Source organism: Sminthopsis crassicaudata, chromosome 2 (assembly GCF_048593235.1).
Source record: "Sminthopsis crassicaudata isolate SCR6 chromosome 2, ASM4859323v1, whole genome shotgun sequence".
In the NCBI taxonomy this organism is placed as follows: domain Eukaryota; kingdom Metazoa; phylum Chordata; class Mammalia; order Dasyuromorphia; family Dasyuridae; genus Sminthopsis; species Sminthopsis crassicaudata.
Window position 1 is genome coordinate 376,474,975 of NC_133618.1, and position 26,733 is coordinate 376,501,707.

General features: G+C 33.9%; 1 protein-coding gene across 7 annotated transcripts in view; it reads right to left on the bottom strand.

Annotated features, from left to right (window-relative positions):
* EML1 (EMAP like 1) overlaps window positions 1-26,733 on the bottom strand; it is a 268,952-nt gene that overhangs the window by 20,782 nt on the left and 221,437 nt on the right. For all 7 annotated transcript variants that reach the window (XR_012486612.1, XM_074291318.1, XM_074291317.1 and 4 more), the window contains 4 exons: window positions 23,557-23,711; window positions 12,883-13,008; window positions 11,639-11,770; window positions 16-83 (listed from right to left, as the gene is read on the bottom strand). Coding sequence is in view for 6 of the 7 variants with exons in the window: in XM_074291318.1 (XP_074147419.1) it covers window positions 16-83; window positions 11,639-11,770; window positions 12,883-13,008; window positions 23,557-23,711 (481 nt within the window). In the remaining variant the exon portion in view is untranslated. The remainder of the gene's footprint in view (window positions 1-15; window positions 84-11,638; window positions 11,771-12,882; window positions 13,009-23,556; window positions 23,712-26,733) is intronic.

Sequence of the window (26,733 nt, forward strand, 5' to 3'; positions counted from 1 at the left end):
ACTCATTAATCTTACCTTCCAGTTAGTGTTCCAATTGCAATTACAGACCCTGAAGGATGAAAACCAGAAGATTGTGCTGGATCCTAAAATATGTCAAAAGAGGTATAAATTAATAGCCAGAAAAATTTATTTCTATTAAACAAATAAAAACAAGAGTCTATTGCCTTAAGATAATCCTATAATAAAATACTTTCAAAGAGAAAAAAAATTCTTACTCATTTAGAGTGATATCACATTTCAGAAAGAAACAATGGGATATGGAAGGAAAAATTCCTGACTGGGAGGGAGTTGGGATTTCTGTTTTCTAATTCTGACTCTGGCAATGATGACAAGGGTGACCTTGTCAAAGCCACATTTTTCCTCTGGATCTTAGTGATAGTACTAGGACCAATGGGTATAGGTGCTAAGAGATAGATTTAATTTTAATGTGAATATAGCCAGTGGTTTTTATATAAAAGCCTTTATTGTTTCTATAGAGATGCCAGTTTCTAGGAAGATTCCAGAGGAATTCATACATAATATATTTTGTGATACCAAGATGCACCAGAAATTAGAATACTAAGATTTTTTTTCTAAAGCACAGAGTGAATAATGTTTCCAGTATTGCCCTGAATGTAGTCTGGGGTGGGAAGCTGCATGATAGAATAGGATAAGCCATGATCTGTGCTTTGAAGCATCTATGATTGGATTTCGTTTTTCCTTGTGCTGATCATATTTTGGAACTTTCTAGAGGTCATGAAAATGATGGGATTATATGGCTACTGAGCAGGATCACAAGGGAAGCACAGAGACATGACTAGTACTGGATAAATGGCGGTCAGTGTTGAAATAATGATTCTCATCTCAAGACAAGTGAAAAGCTTGAGAGAAGAGTAGAAATGGTGCCTGTTATTTCTTTTCCAGTTTATCTTGCTCAGGATAAATTATCACTTCACACCTAGACCATTGCAATACTTTACTAATTGGTTTTCCTGCCACAAGTCTCCACCTACTCCTGTCTTCCAAACAATTACTTAAAGTGATTTAAAATTTTTAAAAATATATTTTATTTTTAAAATTACATATAAAATAATTTTAAATATTCAAGTTAAACCATTTTGATTTCTAAATTCTTTCCCTCTACTTCCTCCTCACTGAGAAGGCAAGCAATTTGATAAAGGTTATATCTGTACAATCAAGCAAAACATATTTCTGTATTAGTTATATCATGAAAGAAAACACAGACCAAAAAAAAAGAAAAAGAAAAAAGAAATGCTTCAATCTGCATTCAGATACTATCAGTTTTTTCTCTGAAGGTAGATAGCATTTTTCATTAAAAATCCTTTGTAATTCACTCATATCATTGTATTGCTGAGATAATTAAATCTTTCACAGTTGATCATCATATATTATTGCTGTTACTGTGTACACTGTTCTGGTTCTACTCACTTCATTTTGTATCAGTTCATGTAAATTTTTCCTTTCATGTTTCCTGAAAGCATTCTGCTCATCATTTTTTATAATACATTAGTATTCTATCAAAATTACATACCATAACTTGTTCAATCATTCTTCAAATGATTGGCAACCCTTCAATTTCCAATACTTTCCCACCACATAAAGAGCGGCTATAAATATTTTTGTACATATAGGTCCTTTTCCTTTTATTTAAAAAAAATCTTTTTGGGATACAGGATTTTAGGATACAGTGATATTTCTGGGTCAAAGGATTTGCCCAGTAATCCTTTGGCCATAGTTCCAAACTGCTCTCCAGAATGGTTAGATTAGTTCACAGTTCCATACAGTGCTTTATAATGAGCCAGATTTCCCACATTCCTATCACATTTGTCATTTTGCTTTTCATAATATTAGCTAAAATGACTACTCTGAAGTGGTACCCCAGGCTATTTTAATTTGTCTTTCTCTACTCAGTAGTGATTTAAAACATTTTTTCATTTGACTATAGATAGCTTTGATTTCTTCATCTGAAAACTTCTTATACTTAAACCATTTATTAATTTGAGTCAGTGCTTTATATATTTGAAAAACAAGGCTTTTATTAGAGAAACTTGATACACACACACACATATATATTTACAGTTTCCTTCTATCTTATTTCCCTCCTTGTTTATCCTTCTCTCTTTCCTTTCACTTTGTCCCTCTTCAAAAGTGTTTTGCTTCTGACCACCACCACCTTTAAATAATGCTCTCTCCCCCCAATTATCTCTTTTCCCTCATACTTTCCTATAAAGTAAGATAGCTTTCTATATCAAATTAAGTATGTTATACCTTCTTTGGGCAGATTCCCATGAGAGAGGAAGGTTCAAATGTTGTCTGCTACTTCATTTCCCACCCAACCTGGAATGTTCCCCTCACTGTATAAGCTCTTTTATGTAAGATAATTTACCCCATTCTATCCTTCTCTTCTATCTTTTCCCAGTGATGGGGATTGAAGTCCCATTAAGAGTCCTCTCTGACTGCCCATGGCTGACCTTGATTCACAAATCCTGGTCAAAAGAACCCATTTGAATATCTGGGCCCAGCCCCACTTTTAGCTCAGCTTCCCCCAGCCCTCACCTGATCTGAGCTAACTGAAAAGCCCGCCAAGAACTTGGGTTCCACCCATCTTCTAGGTATAAAAGATGTGAGCCAGAACTCCCTCTTTGCAGGAGCCCTCCTGCCAACACATGGTATCCTTCCAGCCATGTAAGGGTTCCTGCCCGCCCAGCAGCCATCTTTGGCCCTGGCGTCTTTCTAACTGAGCTTTACTTCTAAATTTCTACTATAAACCTTTTATTTATCAATCTAGGTTTTCGGGCCTGTAAATTCATTTACAGGGGACACTGTGTCTCATGGGATTATCTTACTATCTATGCGCTGAGAAATGGGGTTCCCCCTTTCCTTTCCCTCATTACCAGTACATCCCTCTTTATCACATCTTAATTTTTTTTAGATATCATCCCATCATAATCAACTCACATTCAGGTCCTCTCTATATGTATATTCCTTCTAACAAGTCTAATAATGGTAAAATTCTTAGGAATTAAAAGTATCATCTTCCTATATAGGAATATAAACAATTTAACCTTATTTTATCTTTTATGCTTCTCTTGAGTCTTATATTTTAAAGTTAATTTTTCTATTCAGCTCTGGTCTTTTCAAAACAAACAATTTCAATAGAAATAGTTGAAACTCCTCTATTTTTATTAAATATTGATTTCACCCACCCCCTAGATTTATACCTAGGATTATACTCAGTTTTGCTGGGAAGGAATTCTTGTTTGTAGTCCTAGCTCCTTCATCCTTTAAAATAACATATTCCACATCTTCTGATCTTTTCATATAGAAGCTTCTAAATCTTATGTGATACTGACAGTGGCTCCATGATATTTGAAATGTTTCTTTCTGACTGTTTGCAATATTTTCTCCTTGTCTTGGGAACTCTGGAAAGTGGTTATAATATTCCTAGGAGTTTTCATTATAGGATCTCTTTCATGAAGTGAATGGTGGATTCTGTCAATTTCTATTTTATCTTTTGGTTGTAGGATAGCTGGACAATTTTCCTTGATAATTTCTTGAAATATGATTTCTAGGTTCTCTTTTTTTGGGATGATTCTTAAATTATCTCTCCTTAATCTATTTTTCAGGTTAATTCTTTTTCCATTGAGATATTTCACATTTTCTTCTTCTTTTCATTCTTTTGACTTTGTTTTATTATTTATGTCTCACAGAGTCATTAGATTCTAGTTGAACAATTCTAATTTTTAAGGAATTATTTTTTTTAGTGAGCTTCTTTTTATGCAGTCAATTCTACTTTTAAAGAAATTCTTTCCTTCAGGGGATTCTTGTACATCTTTTACCTTTTAGTCTATTTTTTTTTTTTTACAGTATTATATACTTTTTTTTTGTGTGTGTGTGCCTCATTTACCAAGATGTTGATTCTTTTTTTCATGATTTTCTTGCATTACTCTCATTTCTTTTCTCATTTTTCTTCTACTTCTCTTTTCCTATTTTAAAAATCTCTTTTGAGCTCTTTCATGAATTCTTTTTTTGGGTATGAGACCTATTCATATCTCTTTGAGGCTATGTTGCATATGTAGCTATTTTGACTGTGTTGTTTTCTGAATTTGTGTTTTGACCTTCCTGTCACTAGAGTAACTTTCTAAGGTCAGATTCTTTTTTTTTTTAATTGTTTGCTCATTTTCCCAATCTATTTCTTACCGTTTAACTTTAATGTTATGCTGCCATCTTGGTTACCTACTCCCTAAAGTGATTTTCTAAAGTATAAGTCTTATCATTTCAGTCCTCTACTCATAAAACTTCCATGGTTTCCTATTGCCTTTAGAGGTAAATACAAACTTTGTTAGCTAAAGACTTTCACAATCAGACCCTAGCTTATCTTCCCAACCTAACATTACTCTTCCTTCCATATCGTACAGTTCAGTCAGTCTGGTCTTGCTGTTTTTGTTTCTTCTCACTAGCAGATCACCCTGTGAGTATAAATTCCCTATTCACTTCTTCCTCCCAGTATCCCTTGTTTTCTTCATAACACAACTCCAATGTTATCTTTTATATGAAATCCTTCCTGATCCTCACAACTGCTAATGTCTTCTTCCCACAAATTACCATAAATTTGTTTTGTATATATTTTGTTCATATTTATTTATGTACAAGTTGTTTTCTTTGATTGACCAAAAGCTTTCTTTTTGTATCTCTTTTGTTTAGCAGAGTTTCTGGAACACAATAGTAGGTATTCAATAAATGATTGTGGATTGACTGATTACATCTCTGAATTCAGAGGGCTGTGATAACAAAGAGGGAAGCCCAAACAAAGTGGGGAGGTGGGGTTCGTGAACTATGTAGAGAGAGTAGATTTCATATTTTAGTATTATGAATGATGTTCCTTTTCATCCCCTAATTTTTTTGTTTTTTGGTCATTCCTTTTGAGTCTAGAAAGACAATGGTAACTTAGATGTTCATATTGGAAAAAAAATTGGATGATATACAATGTGACTCTAGATTGATTTTGGATCCAGATAATGGAAGTTAATATAAATTGCTTACCAACTCTGAAGTGTGGGCTTGGTTACAATGGCAAACACCCGAAACTTTTGTAAGCTGAGTACCATCTGGTGGTCAATATTGATACTGCTGCCTCTCAGGAAAGAAGCATGCTCCTGAGAGAAACTGAGACCATGGGCTGCTGGCTCAAACAGGATGTCATCTGGTCAATCAGGCATATATTGCCTTCCATCTCTGAATAATATAATGCAGAGGTTCTTAACCTTATATGTATCATGGACTCTTTTTAAAGTTTGATAAAATCTATGGATCCCTTCTCCAAATAATTTTTTAAAAATTACATAAAAACAAAATACACAGGATTACAAAGGATACTGATTATATTTAAATATAGTCTATAGAGAGGAAGACTACAATAATTTAAATATTTCAAAATATCTGCCACATATGTTATATGATATGAAAAATATCTGTGATTTCTAATGGTGAAAAAGTATAAGTAATACTAATACTATTGTGATTTGTTGCCTACATTCATAATGAAAAGAAATGATACATTTCAGTTAGAGATTTGTTAAAATAATGATATAATTTATTATTATTTTTTTTACTTCCAACTTTTAGATTTTCTGAAATCTATCCACAGCTGCCTTATGAAGGATGGGAGAAGGTTCTTTGAGGCCAGCTAAGTATTCTCAATATGTTGGCACATCTCTGGATTGCCTTAAGAAAGGCTCTTTAGCTGCAGGAATAAAGTACAAAGGTGCTAGAAACTCCAAAATAACATAAAATCATAGTAGGAAAACTTCCTAACAATCTTGAGTTATGTAAAAGTGAAGCTGACTCTTTCTAAAGGTAGTAATTTTCTATTCAATAGAGATTTTCACATAAAAGCTGGAAGGATGTTTTTGAGGATATTTTTATTTAAGGAGATTTAATTTTTCTTTGAAAATGATCTATGATTCATTAGTCTTTAAGGCAGTGGTCCTCAAACTTTATAAATAGGGGGCCAGTTAACTGCCCCTCAGACTGTTGGAGGGCCAGACTATAGTAAAAACAAAAACTCACACTCTGTCTCCACCCCTCAGCCCATTTGCCATAACCCGGTAGGCCGCATAAACATCCTCAGCAAGCTGCATCTGGCCCGTGGGCCCCGTAATTTGAGAACCCCTGCTTTAAGGTTTCTTCATACATCAGATTCAGGTTATATCTTCAACAGTAGAATGGAAATCTCTATATTGAAAAAATTTTGTTAAATCAATATACTAAATGGTATCCTTTTCAAATATAAGTTTCTACTTAACTGCCTGGAAATAAAAATTATTATTATATACTGTTTGGGATATTTTCTTTATAGGGAAAATGACTGAGTAGACTAGTTGATACTTCAGAGATAAACATAAACACTTTTGTTTAGCTATGTAGTCTTTCACAATCTGGCCCTAACCTACCACTTCCCAAACTAGCATCATCCCATTTCATACTCTGCAGTACTGTCAAACTGACCTTGCTGTGAAACTAAAAGATCAGAATGAGACTTTTCATTCTTATATAGTGTTTTCTTGGAGGTTATAATCATATCATTGTCATAAATTATATACTTGGATAGGAATGGGCAAATGAATTGATAATAAGGGAAAACTTCCAGATTATATGACCAACAAGATGGAGATCTAAATATTTTCTCGTATCTTCGCAACCTCTCAAACCTCTCAAAAAATAGAAATTGTGCTGCAGAGATAAAGCAACCTCACCTGTCTCCATAGTCTAAGATACTAACAATCAAGGTAAAAACTTCACAAACTGACAACCCAACTTGTGTTCACTGAATACCCCTTCCCCTACTGTCCACCATGCTCAGCTCTCAATAGCAAGGCTATACTAGCTAACTTGACCCACTGGTTTGTTATAGATCCCCACAACATGATCTCACTTGGAGATACAAACACCATGCTGCAGAAATTTGCTGAGGTTGTAAAAGTGCTATGGCAATGTTCTATATTATACTAGAGCTCTGCAGATAAAGAGCAAAGCAAAAGGAAAAGGGCAGAAAGTGTGTTTGGATTTGTAACAGAACAGAGTTCAAATCCACACAATGAACCCCTCATCCAATACCATGGAGAGCTAAAATCCAAATGGAAGAAATTTGTTCAGGTTTGAAGGTAGCAATATGACAACATTCTGTATTTCTGTGCCATGGAACTGAGAAACAGAGAATGGGGCAGGATGTCATGTGTGGAGAGAAAGAGAAGGAGGTATGTGTGCATGCCCTTTATTAAGCTGGAAGGTAAAATGCTTAGCATTCAGTTGGGGACTGTTCCCTTTCCCAAAAAGTCATTTGCTACAGAGAGCTGGGCAGGTGGTGAATCATGAATTGCCTAAGGGAAAGGCTGAGAGGCCTTGAGATTCTGCACCCAGGAAACCACAATTAGAAAGGAGTAAATCAGAATGTAAAAGGGGAAAATAAGGGGGAAAAAAAGGATTGAAATGACCAATGCTCTTGGGAGGAAGAAAATTCTAATATCTTGAGCATAAGCAGGTAAATCAACAGAGAAGAAAATAAGTCCTCCAAACTAGTAATTAATTTTAGGTATCGATGAACAAATATTGCAAAACAAAGGAAATTGATTTAATACCTGATGAGACAGGGTACTATGTGGATTTTAAGGATAGTATGTAACCACAATACATTGTTACTGCTTTAAAAGAGAAATGAGAATTATGAGAACAGAATTTATGACCTGCATGGCAGAAATAATTGGCAGAATAGAAAAACTTGAATTCATGGTGGCAACAAAAGAAAGGACAAATGATTGGGAATGCAAATATGCAGAAGTGAAAGGTGAACTGAAAGAACACAATAAGAGTAAAAATGGAACCAAGACATGGATTTTGTTGTTTTTGACTATGCTTAAAATACAGTTGTAGTTTAAGGCCCCTGGTGTCAGCATGGCGTGGAGCTCCTATTTTATCAAACTCAATCTGAAGATGAGATCCCTAGAAGCCCGACTATTGAGGAAGCAGGGACAGCTTGACTTATTGAGAGTCTGGGGTACAACTAGGTCTAAAAAGATTTAATTTCTCTAGAAGTAGGAAGACCAGGCCTAGTCTTAGAGACCAGGAGTGAAAAAGTAAATAAGTGAATGAATGGATGGGGTCTACTGCCCCCTTATCCTAAATCACAAGGAAAAGCAACACAGCATTATCTGTATTATGATTTTGCTTTATTGTCTGCCACAACAAACTCTATAGTCATTTTGTTTGTCTTTTCTCCCACTGCTTCAATGCAGTAGCATCAACAAAAACAACTAAATATGTCTACATCTATAACACTTTTCTCACATCAATCTTGTAATAAGATTGTTAATATAAATATTATTAATCCTATTTTACACATAAGAAATAAGTGTACAGAGTAGTTAAGTGACTTGCTTAGAGTCCATTCCATTCAACAGATATTTATTAAAGATCTGTTATCAGTAAGTCATTATGGTAAGATCTAGAGATACAAAGACTAACTGCAATACTCTTTGTCCCTAAGGAATTTATATTCTACTTCTGGGGGAAGATCAGGCTACTAAGGATATGGCATGTGAGCTGATCCTTGATGGGAACCAGGGATTTGAGTAGGTGAATTTGAGGAAGGAGAGGACAGATGCCCTCCAAGTTAAGATGCATTAGGTAAGCCAGTTTTGTTGGCACATAAGAGTGCATAAGGGAAAGTTATGTGCAATAAACTTCAAAAGAAAAACTAGAGCTCTATCATCAGGGCCTTCCTTCACTGGAGTCTGTATTTAACTTAGAGGCAAAAAGTAGATTTTATACCTTCTTAAGCAAAGATGTGATATGGTTAGATCTAATTTAGAAATCATTTTGGCAACTCTATGAAGAATGGATTGAAGAAAGCAGAAATAGTTGAGGCAGGAGGATCAAGTAGGAAGCTATAATAATATAGGTAATAATGCCAAGGGCCCAAATTGGGGTAGAGACCCCATAAGTAGGGAGAAATAGATAGACAGAAAAGGTATGAGGGATAAGATTTGTGAAGTAAACATAAGAAAAACATAAAGAGGAAAGTATTAATGATGGAATAGGAATAGATACTGTAGCAAGAGGAAGCTTGCCTAGCACTACTACTGACATGGACATTAATTTAAAAAAACATAATCATCTATTAATTTGACTGGGATCATGCTCTGAAATTTATGACATGTAAAGCTAGGTTAACTCTATCAGCCTCAATTTCCTCATCTGTAAAACTGGGATCTCACAGGCCTGTTGTAAGGAAAATTCTTTCTGAATATTCAAAGTTGTTTATAAAGGTGAACTATTATTATTCATTCATTTAATGCTTATATACTATTATATTCAAAATATTGTACCAGGTGTTAGAGATGGAAAGGTGTTCTTTATGTAAGAACCGCTATATTTTTATCCTTATACTTCTATTTTTAAGGGGTAACAGTAATTCTTTTCTTAAAACCATGCCTTTTTTCCCCCTAGTGGCAATTTGATGTAGAATCTGTATATTGTTCTATTGCTTTATCAATGAATATGTATTATCCAGTATCAAAAAAAAGTATTACTTAAAAAATTAGAATTTGTAAAACCCTCTTTACAACCATTACCTGAGATAATTGCCCCACTTTATAGATCAGGAAAGTGAGGCTCATGAAAGTGGGATGACTTGCCACAATCATATACCTAATAAGTACAGAGTTGAAACATAAACCTAGAACGTTTGATTCCAATAACAATGCTATGTTATGAAGACTTTCAAGTAGAAAGATATATAGTATCTTTTAGCATATCTTTTAGTATTCTGATATGTAATTTAAATTTAGTCATTTAAATCACCCATGAAGACTTTACCCACATGAAGTTGGAAGAATATACAGATATCATTAACTTTCAACATCATATTTGAAGACTTCCTTATTTGAGGTCTTTATGCAAAGGCTGGATGACAGCTTATCTAGTTAATGTAATTAAGAGTATTCCTTTTAAGGTGTAGATGAGACATTCAGATCCCTTCAAATTCTGAAATTCTGTGATTTTATGAAACACTGGAGCTAAAAGTAGAATTTTACTTTTTTTTTACCTTGGTTTTAAGTTTAAGTTAACCCATTTAAAGATACCTTTAGATATAAAGGTGAGGCTGAAATAATCTCACTTTATTTTAACCTTGAAACCTTAACTATCTGAGAATAAAGCGAAATAAATCAATTAATCATAAGTTTTAGGGAAAGGTTCTTAATATTTTTGTTATGAATCCCTTTGGTAGTCTGATGAAAACATTCTCAGAATCACATATATCCTTCAAGTTCTTGGGTACCAGTTTAAAACTCTTTACTTAAGTACAAAAAATCTTTGAACCTGCAGTATGAAATGATACTGCACAAGAATAGTGCCTGAACAGGCTGATGAAACTTGGCCAAATCCCTATAAATTTTCAAGTTTGTTATAACTGGATTCATTTGAGAGGTTAGAGCCAACCTAGAATTCAACTAAGTCTCCTGAGAATCAATTGCTTGGGTGAAAGAGGGGAAGAGAGAGGCCTTGACTTTGGCTCTGGATTAAGTCTGCTTCTTTTCCCTTTTTTCAGTTATGGCCAAAGGAGAACTTTGTAAGCTTTAAGGCCCTAAAGAATTTGGAGCTTCCCATTTTCCCATCACCATCCTAGCTGCATCTTCCAATCAATAAATATCAGCATTTGTATCAAGAACCAAGGAGAGATAAAAATAGGTTCACCATGCTTAAATGGAACTTCTTGAGTACCACCTAAATGGAATGAAGAGATTACAGAAACCAGGAGCTGTGAGCTATTCCTTCACATGTGCTTTGTAAGCTTTAGTCCACTTTTACTTGAGATCTATGTATTTATGCAAGAGTATGCTACAGATATTGGGGGTATGGCTATACCACCTGATCTTCCATTCCGTAGTCCTTTCTATAATCTACTTATGACTGGATAACTGAACTGGAGCAGGGAGAGTAGAGAACACATTAGTAGGTGCTTGAATCAGTGACATTAAAGAATTTCCAATAGAATTTTTTTCTTTTTGCTGAGGCAACTGGGGTTAAGTGACTTGGCCAGGGTCTCACAGCTAGGAAGTATTAAGTGTCTGAGGACAGATTTGAACTCAGGTCCCCCTGACTTCAGGGCTGGTGCTCTATCCACTGCGCCACCTACCTGCCCCCTTACCAACAGAATTTGATTTTGTAGATCTGAGTCTTATCTGTAAGATCAGGAGTTGGGGTAAAGATCTGCAGAGCAATATAGATTTTTAATAATTATCTCTACATTATTTTAGCCATTTTAAAGTCCTTGGTCTATTGTCAAATTTTAGTTGTGGAACTTGATAGCTAGCATATTTTCTTGAAAAGTATAATTCAGGGGGCATCTAATAAATTACCTGACTGAAAGCTCAAAAATAAGCCTTCAAATTATAAAACAGAAAATGCTTGACTCAAGGTCATTATGAAATTTCTAAAAGAAATTCACTGTATGAAAGCTTGTTTATAATCACTTTTGCTTTCATGTAAAATTATTTAAGAAAATTACTATATTACAATATATTTGTAATGTATGCATATATAAAACAAAACAAAATACTAGCTTTATGCAGGCATTTACCTCTATTATTTTACTCCAGATAGGCTGATGAGTTATTGCATCCCAGAGTGTAACATGTTTGTCATGTCCACATGTCAAGAATTGAGATTTAGAAGAATGGATGGCTAGCCCCCAAAGTTCATCAGTGTGGCCCTACAAAAAATAAAGAGGAAAAGAAATTGTTTTCTAAAATATTAAAATCAAAAGTATAGTTTTAGTATATCATTAATTATGGTTTGATGGCACAATTTGCATTTATTCTTCTCAGTTTGTTTCTTTCATAATTTCCATTTTTAGTTTACATTCTATAAACTAGTCATATCTTATATTTCTATTGTGTTTTTCTTATAACAACCCCTATGAGCCAGGTAGTAGAAATAGTTATTACCTGAAATAGTGGACAGCAACAAAAATATGTTATGAACCCATTGTTAATCCACAGAGGATATTTTAAGTTTAGATAAAGAGTGCTCCCTGGATTAACAAAGCTTACAGTCTAGTAGAGGGAAAAGACATCAACATAGATGATTGATATCTAAAATGACATATTAATAAGCACATTAGAGAATTTAAGAGATGTTGCAGGAGGGGATAAGAGAAAACATCATAGAACAAATGACATTTGATTTGAGCTAAAAGATGGTAGGAATTCTATAGAAGGTGAAGGAGAACATTCTAGATAAAGTAAATATCCTGAGAAAAGACATATAAACACAGCTTGTATTTGGGGGGCCAGAGAGTTGTTCATTTTAGCAGGAATAAATAGTATATTTAAAAAGGCTTAAACTTATCTAAAATAGTATACCATTCCTTGCTCTGGTCACCTGAGTTTCATCTGAGAAGTAAAAATTATAGGAAGTCACTGATGACTTTTTAAAGGAAGTAATATGAACAAATTCATGGATTAAAAGGGGATCATTCAGGCAATATATGAAAGATGTACTGGAAAGGTAAGAGTGGAGTTTGGAATAACTCCTAAACCTAAATAGACCATTATAGTAACACCTAGGAAGCTTTACTCTCTCTACACTCAGAATCTTGGCACAGAAAGGGACCTCAGAGATCAAGTAATTTAATCTATTCATTTTATAAGTCAGATTAACTGCCAAATCACAGCAAGTTAGGAGGCCAGAGTTGGGACTAGGACTTGAACTTTCTAATTTCCAGGTTAGTGATTTACCACTATAGCATACTGCTTTATAATATATTCTATTACAACTTAAAATAATACAATTTTGGTTGACTTACCCCCAGTTGAAACTTACCTGGGTAATTGGATTAAAGTCCCCAGACAGAGTGCCTTGTAAAACAAAGTTCCTAGTAGTGCCAATCAAGACAACATCACCTTTTCCCTCAGCTACTGTTCTTATTGGACCAAATTGTTCTGGAATCTACATTTAAAACAGGCATAGGAAAATAAAAATTAAGTAATTGATAAAGTTATTCTCAAAACATAACCATTTAAATATATATGCCTGTCTAGTATTTATTATCTGAGTGTCTGGCAGGTACTTTCTCAGTAGGCACATTTTACTCAATAGATAATCTGATGAATTAATGACCAATTTTTTAAATGTTACTTATTTGAAAGCTCCAAATGATTGATTTTAAAAATACCAACAAAATGAGCTTTTTGGGAAGGTGGGTGGTTTTTTTTTTAGACTTTTTTGATTCATACCCTAATATTATGAAATCCTATTTGAATTTTTACTTGCAGATGACAACTTGAAAGTATATAGTGTATTACTGTAGTATTAAATATATGTATATGTGATATGTAAACACATACATATATCACACATATATTTAGAAATAAGAAATATTTTCCTCCACAAAGTTCTACCTATGTACCTCCCTGTGGGATCTTGGGATCTTGAAAGCTTGGCCATGAAACATAATCTCTGTTAAGTGAATGATCCATGCCGGAAAGGCTTTGAGCTCAGATTATGTCTACCATCTGAGGCCCAGTTTAGGTAATAAAAACAGACTTATCAGAAGGCTGTCCACTTGAATGAATAAGTAAAAAAGAATGTACTAATTTTTAAGGCATATGGAAAGATTCAATGTTCCTTATAATACAGTGACAGGGAACATGATCTAGAAATGGTGGATAGCAAAGATTAATCCTTTTGCCTACCGGGAGTGTACATTGCTCAGCCCCCTTTACTGAAGAGGAAGGCCAGCCTTTCTTTTCCTGCTTTGTCTCCTGTCATTTGTAGATTGACTTGCAGTATAGTATTGTCACTGAAACCCTAAACTCCATGACTTCACAAGCTCAGTTGGTAATTAGACCAGGACAGCATAGTCATATTCATGGCTGAATCTTCTCATCTAGAAGACTAACGTAGTGGCCATTGCGATTGCTGTTGGTATTTCTATGACTTAAGACACAGCTGCCACTGAGCTGTTGTAATTCAGGTTTGGGTTGGGACCAATACTGCAGCTATTGATGCAAAGATTCCCCTCATATTTCACCATAACCTCATCCCATTCCATTGGCTTATTAGTAGTGAAATCTACTTATCACTTGATACATTTTTGGCTGTGGCGACCCATGAAACAAATGAAAAAAATATAAACTAGCTTTCAGCCTTCTGTGGTCCTCTTTCATTTTAGCAGTAAGATAGCAAAAAACGCTAAGAATCCTACAGTTTTTAGAAAGTCTACAAACAGTAACTTACTTGTTTTTATTCTAAATATAAGATCTTTATCCCAGTGACCAATGAAGTGACATAATAAAAGATGAACTAATTTGTATCAACTTAGACATTACTATCTAAACTAGTGTGGCAAATTTGTATATATACACAGATAAGAATTAAATAGGATGAGTAGACATGGATAATTGCATTTTACATCATTTAGAAGAATATTCACACCAATGAAATCACAGAGGCAATGGAATAAAATGAATTATTATTTTAATAATAAATATACAATATTAAAATTTAAAGGCTTTTTGAACGGGTTTTGTATATATCTAGAAGTGCACATGTTGTTTTTCTTACTATAATGTAAGTTCCCTGAAGGCAGAGCTTATTTTGTTTTTCCTTTGTAGCTCCTAAATTTAAGAATTCTTGGCATAATAAATGCTTGTTGACTTATTCTATTGATATGAATTCTTTGTTCATTAATAGAGATCTTTAAAATGATTATTTATTCAGGACGTCTATTTATTTTGTTGATTGGCCTTCTATGGTCCTCCTGACTTCAGGGGGGGTGCTCCATCCACTGAACCATTTAGCACCATATACCAAGTTCTTTCTCTCCCTTCTATCCTTCCCCACCTATTGAGAAGACAAGCAATATACCAATTATACATATGAAATTATACAAAATGTATTTCCATACACTCATGTTACAAGAAAGAAAAATAAAAAAAGTCTACATCACAGTTAATTAGTTCTCTCTTTAACGGCAAATAGCATTTTTCATCATAAACTCTTCAGAATTGTGTTAGATCATTATATTGATCAGAGGAACTATAAATCTTTTGCATTTGATCATCACTATAACATCACTGTTAACATGTATAATGCTTTTCTGGTTCTGCTTACTTCACTGTGCATCATCAGTTCATGTTTTTCTGAAACCATCCTGTTCATTATTTTTTATATCACAATTACATGCCACAAGTTGTTCAACCATTCCCCAATTGATCTGCATCCCTTCAATTTTCAATTCATTGATACCACACAGAGTTGCTATAAATATTTTTTGTACACATAGGTTCTTTTCCTTTTTTAAAAAAAATCTCTTTGGGATATAGGCCTTGTAGTAGAATTGTTGTGTCAAAGAGTATTATGATTTTAAAATTCTCTGGACAAAGTTCCAAACTGTTTTCCAGAATGGATTCATTTTGGATCAGTTCAAACTCTACCAACAGTGTTTACATGTCTCAATTTTTCCATATCCCCTCCAAAATTTGTCATTTTCCTTTTCTGTCATATTAATCTAATAGATCTGAGATGGTACCTCAGAGTTGTTTTAATTTGTCTTTTGCTAATCAGTAGTGATTTAGCGCATTTTTTCATGTGACTATAGATAGCTTTGATTTCTTTATCTGAATACTACCTATTCATATCCTTTGACTATCAATTGGGGAATGATTCTAATTTTTATAAATCTGACTCAGTTTCCTATATATTTGAGAAATGAGGCCTTTATCAGAGGCACTTGCTGTAAATTTTCTTTTCAGTTCCTTGCATTACTTCTAATCTTGAATTTATTGGCTTCAGTTGTGCAAGACCTTTTAAATTTAACATGATCAAAATTATCCATTTTACTTCCCATATTCCTCTTTATCTTTTTCAACCTCTCTTTATATGTTAGTAGTAGCTTGTAAATTGTCATGTGTGATAAATTGGTGTACTCAGTGCCTATTGTAGTGATGAGTTTTTCTGAACTCAGCCAGCCTGATTCTTAGACCAAGAATACATATTTGAAGACTTTGCATCTTGATAGAACCTACTAGAGCTTGTACTGTGCCATTAAAAACCCAAAGCTACCTTCAAAACATATCAACAGTGGAGATATCTTTTATATTTCTATACATTGCAATACTATATTGCTTTGTTTTAGCAAATGTGTTGTAATAACTATAAATTGTTCAATGAAACATTATTTAGCAGGTTAATCTTATTTAATTCTTCAATTATCTGTGATTTCATCAGCGTGGACAAGCTCTTCACTATCAGAGACTGGAACTTTCCAACAACTTAGTGGATAGTTTTTGAGAGTTTAAAAGGATTATCCACTTTTAACTTGGCCAGGCTTGGATCTCAGACAATAGACACCATCCCTCAGCTGGCACAGTTTCAAAGTCTTTCCAGCTTGGTAAGACCTGCCAGCATTTGCATTCCCCTGGCATAGTTTTGGAGAACTCAGGGTCACCTTTGTCATTATGCATCACTGGAGGAAGACGAGTAGATTGTTTAATGAAGCACTCAACATTTGAAACACTCTCAATTTTCCGTGAAGTCACTTGAAAGCACATTCACTATAACTAAACAAATGGCTTCTCACTAAAAAAGAAATGAAAAGAAAAATAGACCTCATAATCTGAGAACTTTAAGCATTCTAATCCTACAAAAATATAAAACTATCTGCTTCTGAGTAGAGCTTTGTTTTCCCCAGAACTTGTTTAGATAATGGTATTTTCTAAAATAGGGTATTATGGAGAATTCTTCATAATTCACAAGTGAAGAATTAATGGATTTGAGCACTCTAGGCAAATCCAAGAGGAGCATTTTTTTTCATGTGTTAAAACTGTTAAAACTACATTATAGTAAGATCTTATAATAAGATTTTTGCTCTAAATGTATCTTGTCTTGGCAAGAAACTGGAAACTAAATAGATGTCCATCAGTTGGGGAATGTCTGAAGAAGTTATGGTATCTGAATGTTATGGAATATTATTATTATATAAGAAATGAACAACAGGATGATTTCAAAGAGGCTTGGAGAGACCTACATGAATTGATGCTAAGTGAAATGAGCAGAATCAGGAGATCATTGTACACAGCAACAACAAGATTATACAATGATCAACTCTGATGGACGTGGCTCTTTTCAACAATGAGATGATTCAGGCCAGTTCCAATGATCTCGTGATGAAGAGAACCATTTACACTCAGAGACAGGACTGTGGGAACTGAGTATGGATCACAACATAGCATTTTCATTCCTTTTGTTGTTGTTTACTTGCATTTTATTTTCTTTCTTATTTTTCCCTTTTTGATCTGATTTTTCTTATGCAGCAAGATAATTGTAAAAATATATATAGAAGAACTGCATCTGTTTAATATATATTGGATTACTTGCCATCTAGGGGAAGAGATGGAGAGAAGGGGGGAAAATTGGAATACAAGATTTTGTAAGGGTCAATGTTGAAAAATTATCCATGCATATGTTTTGAAAATAAAAAGCTTTAATAAAAAAGTATCACTTCTGATGTGAATAAACAGTGAAAGGATGAGATGTGAACCTGAGAAAGAAGAGTACCCCTGTGGAGCTTATTTCCGCTTAAAAATAAAAGTAGGAACCCTCCTGATCATGTTAATAGCTGTATTTTGAGAGTAAATATCAACAAAGGTGGTCTGCTGGGAGTAAGGGGAATGATACAACATCCCCACTGGAGCAATAGGAAGTCTGGCAATGTGCATCTGAGTGAAAGAATATGGCTTAATGACCATCTTGTGTTTTGATTAGGACGGAATCAGAGTTTTATTAGCACAATGAGTTAATTGCCATAGCTACTTGCTGGAGATATGGAATGGAAGGAAATTCTTTATGTTCGGTGTTTGGTGACTGGATTTCTATGAGATATGGCAAAGAAAGAAAACCGATGATTACAGATTTGTAGTACTAACAATTTGGCCTCACAAACAGAATATTTGGCAGGAAAACTGCATCAGCATCATTGACCACTGACAGATCTGATAAGATCGATGGAGCCTCTGAGGACCATATTGAACGTGGTAAAACAGTGTGGCCTCTTTCAGGAAGCTAAGTGCTTAGTTCTGTTCTAAGTGCTTTACAAATTTGATCTCACAAAATTCTTACAATAGCCATGTTGAGGTAGATGCTTTTATTATCTCCTTTCTACAGTTGAGGAAACTGAGGCAAACAGAAGTTTAATGACTGCCCATGACCATGGCGCTAGGAAGCTTCTCAGGCCAAATCTGATTCCAGAGCCAGTGCTCTCTCCACTATACTGGTGCCCTAAGAAGTTGAATACTATTTGTCTGAAAGAGAAGTTAGTCTAGCAACAAGGAAAATAACAGGAAAAAGAAATTGGTCTTCTTATGTTTAAGGGAATGTCCACCTGGGTCAGGATAGAAAGGCCTTTAGATAAGAGTAGAAGATAATGATTTTTCTAAATCCAAATGCTCTAATTAAATGGAAAAGAGCTATTCTATAGGTGGTGGTAGTTTTTCCTTGGCTTGTTTGTTTGTTTTTAGTGTTCACATTTTGGCTATATAAGCCCAGGCAGGAGATGAGTGAGCAATTGTATATTCATATGTTAATAGTTACGTGAGTTATGATGAATTAAGGAGACAGCCAGAAATTCAAGAGTCAGATAAGGCAGAAAAGAGAATTTGAACTTAAATGGTACGGCATGATTGTTCTAGGAATCACAAAAACTTTTCATATTGGGCTATGAAACTAACCAGACAACTAACAGGTCCTGCTATGTGAGGAAAATCCTGGAAACCTGTTACCTATCATTAAAGGCAGGCAAAACATAATGGGGATCCAGGGAAATATAAAAGGTAAATTTGTGGCTTTCATGTACCATATATATGGGCCTCCTTAAGGATCTGTAAGTTCTGTTTCATAGATATCGCTAGACTGACATAAATTTGGAAAGTCCTCTAAGATTTATATTTGTTTATCTAGGGAACCATAAACCAAAAAATTTTATGAGAGGGAGTATGGCATAGTGGGGTTCAATATAGTACTGGGTTCAAGTCTTAGCTGATGGGTATTTGTTGAGTGGTCGGGGGAAACTATATATCCTCTTAGAACTTCAGACTTAATCCTCGGCTTCTCTATTAAAACCGAAATGAGTTGTGACATACACTAGTAGAAGGAATTCTCATGCCAAAAATTTCCCACACAGACAAAACCAAAGGTTTCATGTGTATTTGCATAATCATAAACTTTTATGACTTTGTGTTAAATGTATGTGTGCCCAGATTAGCATACTTAAGAGTGTGTTTAACTAAAATTTTATTTAAAAGCATTAATATAGCTTCAGGGAAAATACTTAGTGTGTCTCTAGCAGTTGGGAAGAACTATTAAAATTATATCAGGTTTTTGACTTTGAATGTATATGGATATAAGTAAATGATGACAGTTTCAAAAAGAAGAAGAGGAAAAAGCCTTAAAGAAACTCTAATAGCACTAGGTTTTAAAGAAAAGGAATGGTCATCCATCTGAATTGTGAATTCAGGAGTTTTATAAAACTAGTAGTTAGTGTACTACTTGCTGATTTCTAAAGTTTTAGGTAATTTACAGAAAAATTGCTTTGCTCACTGATTAGGGTATGTCGAAGATCATCTCAAACATCCAAATTCAAATTGATTCTTGGGCAGGTAGGAGCAAGTAAGACTTTAGGAATTATCCTCAAGTGAATTATACTAGCACACTTTCCTAGACTCAGAATGGGAAGCTATTTCTATTGGTCTCATTGAATTGCTACAACAGAGATTAGGTGGCACAGTAGATAGAGTACCAGAATGGGAGTCGGGAAGACTCATCTTCATGAGTTCAAATCTAATCACAAACACTTACTAGACCCTGGGTAATTCATTTAACTCAGTAGGTCTCAGTTCCTCATACGCAAAATAAGTTGGAGGAGGAAAGGATAAACCATTCTAATATCTTTGCCAAGAAAACCCCAACAGAGTCACAAAGAGTTGGACATGATGGAAATGACTGAACAACAAAACAGGAAAAAGAAGATGTGTTTACTATTCCTCATTAATGTCCTTCATAAAATATGGCATCTAGAAATTAACTCAATACTTTAGGCTGTGTTCTGCCCAGGACAGAGTCCAATGGGATTATCACTAGAAAGTCCTATATACATGTCATATCAAACTCAAATAGACACAGGGGCCACTAATTTGTATATAAGTATCCCAGTGGGTTAATGTTGCTTTAAGATTTAAAATGTTATTTATGTTTTATGGTATTTTAATGTATTTAAATATTGTTAAATATTTCCCCTGTGCATTTTAATCTGATTTAGGTCATGCTCAAGTGGCTCAAGTATTTGACACCTCTGCCATATACTGCTTTTTTTATAATACATTCTAACTTTCTGGGCTAATATATCACTCTACTAATTCATATAGATTTTGATGTCTAATAAACCATTCAGAGATTTTTCCTTGAAGACTATCTAACCAAACCTCTTCTCTTTTGAATCTGTGACTGCTTTTTTCTGAAGCCAAGAATGTAATCCGACATTCTTTCTTAGAAATTTCTTCTTATACTCTGGGAGATGACTATGAACCACTACATAGAATTCCTAATCCCTCTATTTCTGTCCACCTTCATTTATGATTTACTTCATAGGCTAATTGTACACTATTTCAAAGTCCAATTCTTTTTGTACAGCAAAATAATTGTATGGACATGTATACAATATATTGTATTTAACTTATACTTTAATATATTTAATATCTGGGGGAGGGGGTAGGGAAAAGGAGGGGAAAAATTGGAACAAATGGTTTTGCAATTGTCAATGCTGAAAAATTACCCATGCAAATATCTTGTAAATAAAAAGCTATAATAAAAAAAGAAAAAAAGAAATTTCTTATTATTATTATTTTACTATCTTCTAGCTCATCAAGATTATACTTGTCATCCAGTGTATTAACTATCACTCCAAGGTTTGTGCATTCAACAAATCTGATAAGCACATTATGACTTTAATGATAAAAATAATCAGCAGCACATATCCCTGGGACATTAGCAAAGACTTCCTTCCAAGATAACAATGAAAAACTGAATTACTACTCCCACAATTCAGTTATTCAGTCATTCTAAACATAACTAAATATACTAGTATAGGATTCAACTCTCTCACTGCTACAGTGCAGATTTGTTTTCCAATCAAGGAACAAAGATTTCTAGGTGGCATATTGGATAGAGTGCTAGGCCAGGAGTCAGGAAGACTTGTCCCTCTGAGTTCAAATCTGGCTTTAGATACTTCCTCAGACACTTCCTAGCTGTGTAACCCTGGGCAAATCACTTAACTGTCACTAATCTGTAAAATTACCAGGACAAAGAAATGGCAAACTACACCAATATCTTTGCCAAGAAAACCCCTAGAGTCAGACATGACTGAAAATGCTGAACATTCAAAACTTTTATTAATACCTATTCTCTTCTATGTAGAAGGAAAGCATGAGGGACTTTATCAAATAATTTGCTAAATTCTAAGAAAATTATATCTAAAACATTCCCTATGATTTACCAGTCAGTAAACATATAAAAAAATTAAAAAGCCACTTCAAGACTACATTATTTTCTCTAAATGTTCTCTTGAATATGTTCTAGAATTCTGCCAGGAATCAAAGTCAAGCCCATGGGCTAACAGTTTCTAGACTCTTCTCTACATAATTAAAAAAAACTGTGACATTTTTCCTTCTTCAATGTTGCCATATTTCTCTACTTCTTCATAAGATTTTAAAGAAAACTGAGAATTTCAGTGCTAAGTAATCATATCTGCCAATTTTATCTATGACTTGAACATACAAAAAGCAGCTAAATGCTCTCATGTTGTTTCCCTAGATTATCAACTCTCTATTAGCTATTTTTTGCTTTGTCTTTTCCATTCTAAAGATTATTTGCCTTGGGAAGGAAAATACAATTGTGTAGATAATCATCACTGTACTGTTTATGTCAATATTTTTATTCCTTCTCGAATATCCTCTTTTCTTTAACACAACTAAGAAAAAAAATTCTGTCCTTAACTTTGTGAATAAGGCTCAGATAATTCTAAGTTTTTGCACTTAGAGGATCATGACTCACATCTACATTCATTTTTCCTCGTTTCTAATCTGTACAAGCTTTTGCTTTTTTCTTTGAAAGTTCTAACTTGGTGGATGAATTCCCTTTATAATCACATTGGCTTCTTTAGATAATTGCCTTTTTCGTGATCAGAACTTTTTCTCTTTGAGTATTCAGAATTTCATTGTTAAATAGATTTCTGAGCTTTTATATTAATGTCCCTATAAGATCCCACCTGTTCTTTTTCTGAATCCTTATTTTTGCTATTCTAAAATCTAAAGTACATGACAGACAATGCTCACCTTTCCTCTCCTTTATCATAGATTCTAAAATAGAATATAGTAACTTATCCCAAAAGATGATGAGAATAATATTAATAACTAGCATTCTTATATCTCGTCATAATAATAGCAATTACCTTACAGGATTGTTGTGAGAATCAAAATGAGATTTTATATATATGTATGTATGTATATATATATATATATGTATGTATATATACATATGTGTGTGACAATGCTTATATATATTATGTATGGCAAAACTTTTAAAGCACTACATAAATGCTAGTTATTATTAATTTTTTATTATTGAAATTAAGCTTTTGTAGATTTGTTTTTACTTCCACAGTTGTCCACAGTCTTATAAGACAATGCACTTTGTACTCTTTCGATAATTTGGTCCAACTCAGTGTTCTTCCTGGGAAATCCCACAACCCACCAGAAAAGTTGAACCAAAAAAAAAATTAGTACAACCAAAGAATTAAAACACTTACTTGGAATCTGCTATAATAAATTCTGAAATACAATGAATCCAAGTGGTGAAACTTCACATAGAAGAAGCTGGAAAGTTTTCTAATTTCCTGTTTTTATTTTTCTTCACACCCCACTCCCCCATCTCTGGACCTCTCAAGAGCAAACAAGATCTATTTTTCTTTTGATATTACTATGTGCCTGAATGTGTAGGAGGTCACTTGGTAAGTGTGTAGAATAAAGATAAAATTATTAACATTCTTTTGGAGCATAAAACTGCATTAATTATCCTTAAGATGATAATATAAATTACAGAATAAAGTGATTATTAACAAAGGAATTTTGGTAACCATAGAAGGTAATGTCTATGAAGTAAAAAGAGTAGAAATATTTTCCACAGATATATTTCCACAGAAATAGCCACATTAAAATATATAGTTCATTCTATTATAAAATTTAAGAAATAATAAATCTGTAACAATTTCAAATTTTAAAGCCCTGGCTTTTACAAAAATCATGTATTTTATCCCCATTTAATTTTCCCATATAATTTTTTGAAAGAACAATTGCACTAAGTACTCAAGGATCATAAAGTGATAGTCTACATTAAAAGGGCTCTTTTGTGTTCAAAATGAACCACAAGTTACAAGTATAGTCTAACCTCTGTTTTGTGAAGTTTTTGATAATTTCCATTCCAAGAGATGAGTTTTCTATCTTTTCCTCCTCCTGATACCAGTGTGCCATCCCTTAGCATACAAAGTGCAAAAATGCCCCCCTCATGGGCCCCTTGGATTGCATAGCTTATTCGATTTGTACCTACACAGACAAAGAAAAAGGTAATTAGGACATTATTTAATATAATGTATTTGGCTATTTACATATATAATTTAATATTTATTCTGGATATCAAATTGCTAGTTGAACACACATTATTATAACAAGAATTTACTATAAGTTAGATTTATATGTATTTTAAGATTTAGAAAGTGCTTTCCCCACAATACCTGTTTGAGGTAGATAATAGAAGTGTTATTATTCTCACTTTATGTATGAGGTGAGTGATGTTTAGAAAGGTTAAGTGATTTGCCTGTGATCCACACTATTAGTTAATGTCTCCTGAGTCTAGTCTGGCACTATTTCTACTCCACAGAGTTAACTCTTTTCCCGGCTTATCCAATAGATGAAAAAGTGCTCAGTGGTCTTAGGAATTGTGGAAGAGAATAAAGGGATTACTCTACAAAGAATCAACTAACATAAGAAAAATTATTTTCATAGTGAGGGATTATCATTGTGAGGCAGCCAATGAAACTTTGCCATCCCTCTATTTCTAGGAAAATTACTGAAATCTACCTGTAGACAGTGGTTCAAATAGCATGGGCCTCTAAGTCATTGTGGCAACTTAATTTCCATGAATTAATAACTCCTCTATATTTCATTCTACTACATGATGAAAAGGGGATAGAATTTGGAATTCATGGGGCTTTCTGGCTTGTTAGGTACCATTTTCTGAAAAGAGGAACTAATTCCCAGAGTACCCTTTGGGAAATGAAGAGAAGAAGGGAATGGCCCTAGGTAAAATGCCAAACAGACAAGGTTTGGTTTCTATTTTTCTCACTATCCTCTTCTACTCTTGGCATTCCCACTACCTTATACCCTAGGCACCTAAAAAATTTAATTCAATCAAACAATCAAAGAAATATTGAATGCCTACAATACGTAACACAATGTTCTTGGTGTTAAAGATAGAAAGACAAAAATGGAAAAAGTCTCTTTCCTCAGACCTTGCCTTTTCCTATGGGGATACAACATGTATAGAAAAATAAACAAAATAATGAGAAGGGAGAGGGTATTAACAATATGGATAATAAAACCAATATTATTTTGTGTGAGAGGTGGCATTGACCTTTGAAGAAAACCAGGGATTCTGAAAAGGGTTTAGGAGGGAGAGAATTCAGGATATTCAGGACAGCTTTGACAAAGACACAGAGATAGGATATGGACACCAAGTTCCATAAAAGCTAGTAAGTCAGTCTGGCTGTACGTAAGTACAGCTTGTGACAGGAAGTAATATAAAATTAATCTAGAAAGGCTTATTGGAGTCATATAATAGAGGATTTTAAATGCCATGTGGGAGAAAATATATCTGATCTTAGATATAGTGGAGAGTGAAGATTTTTGAGCAAGGAACTAATGTGCTCACATTTATGCTTTGGGAGGAATAATTTGGCATCTGTGTTGAGAAGTATTGGAGAGACAAGAGCTTAGAAGCAGGGGAATCATTTACTGGGCTATTGCAACAGTCCATGTGAGTGATGAAGCCTGAACTCTGTGTTAAAAACACAAGCCATTTAATTTTTTCAGGATATTATTTAATACTTGTTATACTTAGCACCTCCCAACATTTTTTCTTGAAGAAACTATTCACTATGTAGAATGATTTTGTTTAATTATTTTTATTTGTTATAAGAGAAGCCTCGTAGAGAGTAGGAGCTGGCGACAAGATATGTCCAAAAATGACTATGAAGCAAAAACAATAATCAGCAATAAGACTTAAGAAAGAAATATTAAATAAAATCTAATGGAGGTGATGGATAAAGATTTTGAACAGCATTACTTCTTAAAACAGCAAGAAGTAGAAGGAAAAATGAGTGTACCAAAAGTTAGGTAAGAAACCCACAATCATATTGGGGATATTTAAGGATGAAACTGGAAGGAATGTAACAAACATAAAGATGGAAAATATTTTAAAATATTTTAATGATATTTTTCTCCTTGATGATAATGGAGTCATCATAAATGGATTCTAAAGTCAGTCCCATAACATCTACATCATATAGCTGAATGAAGGCTCTAGACAACACAAGATTCAACTGTAGTTATTGTTTGATGATTATAAAAAAGCACTTGATTTCAAATAGTAAATAACATCTGAATATTTGTCTTTAATAAGATATTTTCTGTTGATATATAAAAATCACAAAAAATTACTTGAAAAATGTAACAACAGAGAAAATTGTTAAAGGATCCCTTTAACTATTAAATCAATCAAGGCACAAAATATGAAGACATATATTTACTAAGGTTTACTATAAGGTTACTAAGGATATCATGGAGGATATCATTTGCAGAATCCAAGTAGAAGAGCTCTGTCTAGATGATGAAGTTTTTGAGATGCTCCTGTTTCTAGATGACACTGTAGTGATTGCATATGAATTTGACAACTATATACTGCAACTATTTACTAGACATTATGCACTTTTATAAATATTATCCCCCCAGAGTCTCAAAGCAACTCTGGACTACAAGTGCTATTATCCCCCATTGAGATAAACAAAGGTTAGATGATTTGCCTGGGGTTACACCAGCATGACACACAAATCAGTGTCTGAGGCCACAGTTTTAACTCAAGTCCTCCTATCTGGGTCCACTGCAGCACTAATTGTCTCTGGTATAGGGAACTCCCTGTGCAGAAAATGTCCTTCCATGTAGGTCAATGGCTTAAATTCCACCTCAGATATTTTATAGTTGTGTAGTCCTGGATGAATCCTGAGCTTTTTTTGTGCCTCAGTTTTCTCATTTATAATATAAGGAAGTTGGATTGGATGTTTTCGAAGGCTGTTTTCAGCTATAACTTACAACCATAAAGACTTGTGTGGGGGGGACTGGGAGGAACTTCCCCTTTAGTCACAAAGCTATAGTCTTATGGGAATTTTGGCTGGCTCTCTACCAATGTATTAAATCATCTCACTTTTTTTAACCAGACCTGTGATTTCATAAGAAGAGAGAACTCTGGGGTGGAACATCCTCTAACAATGGCAATCAGCACCTTCTCTGTTAT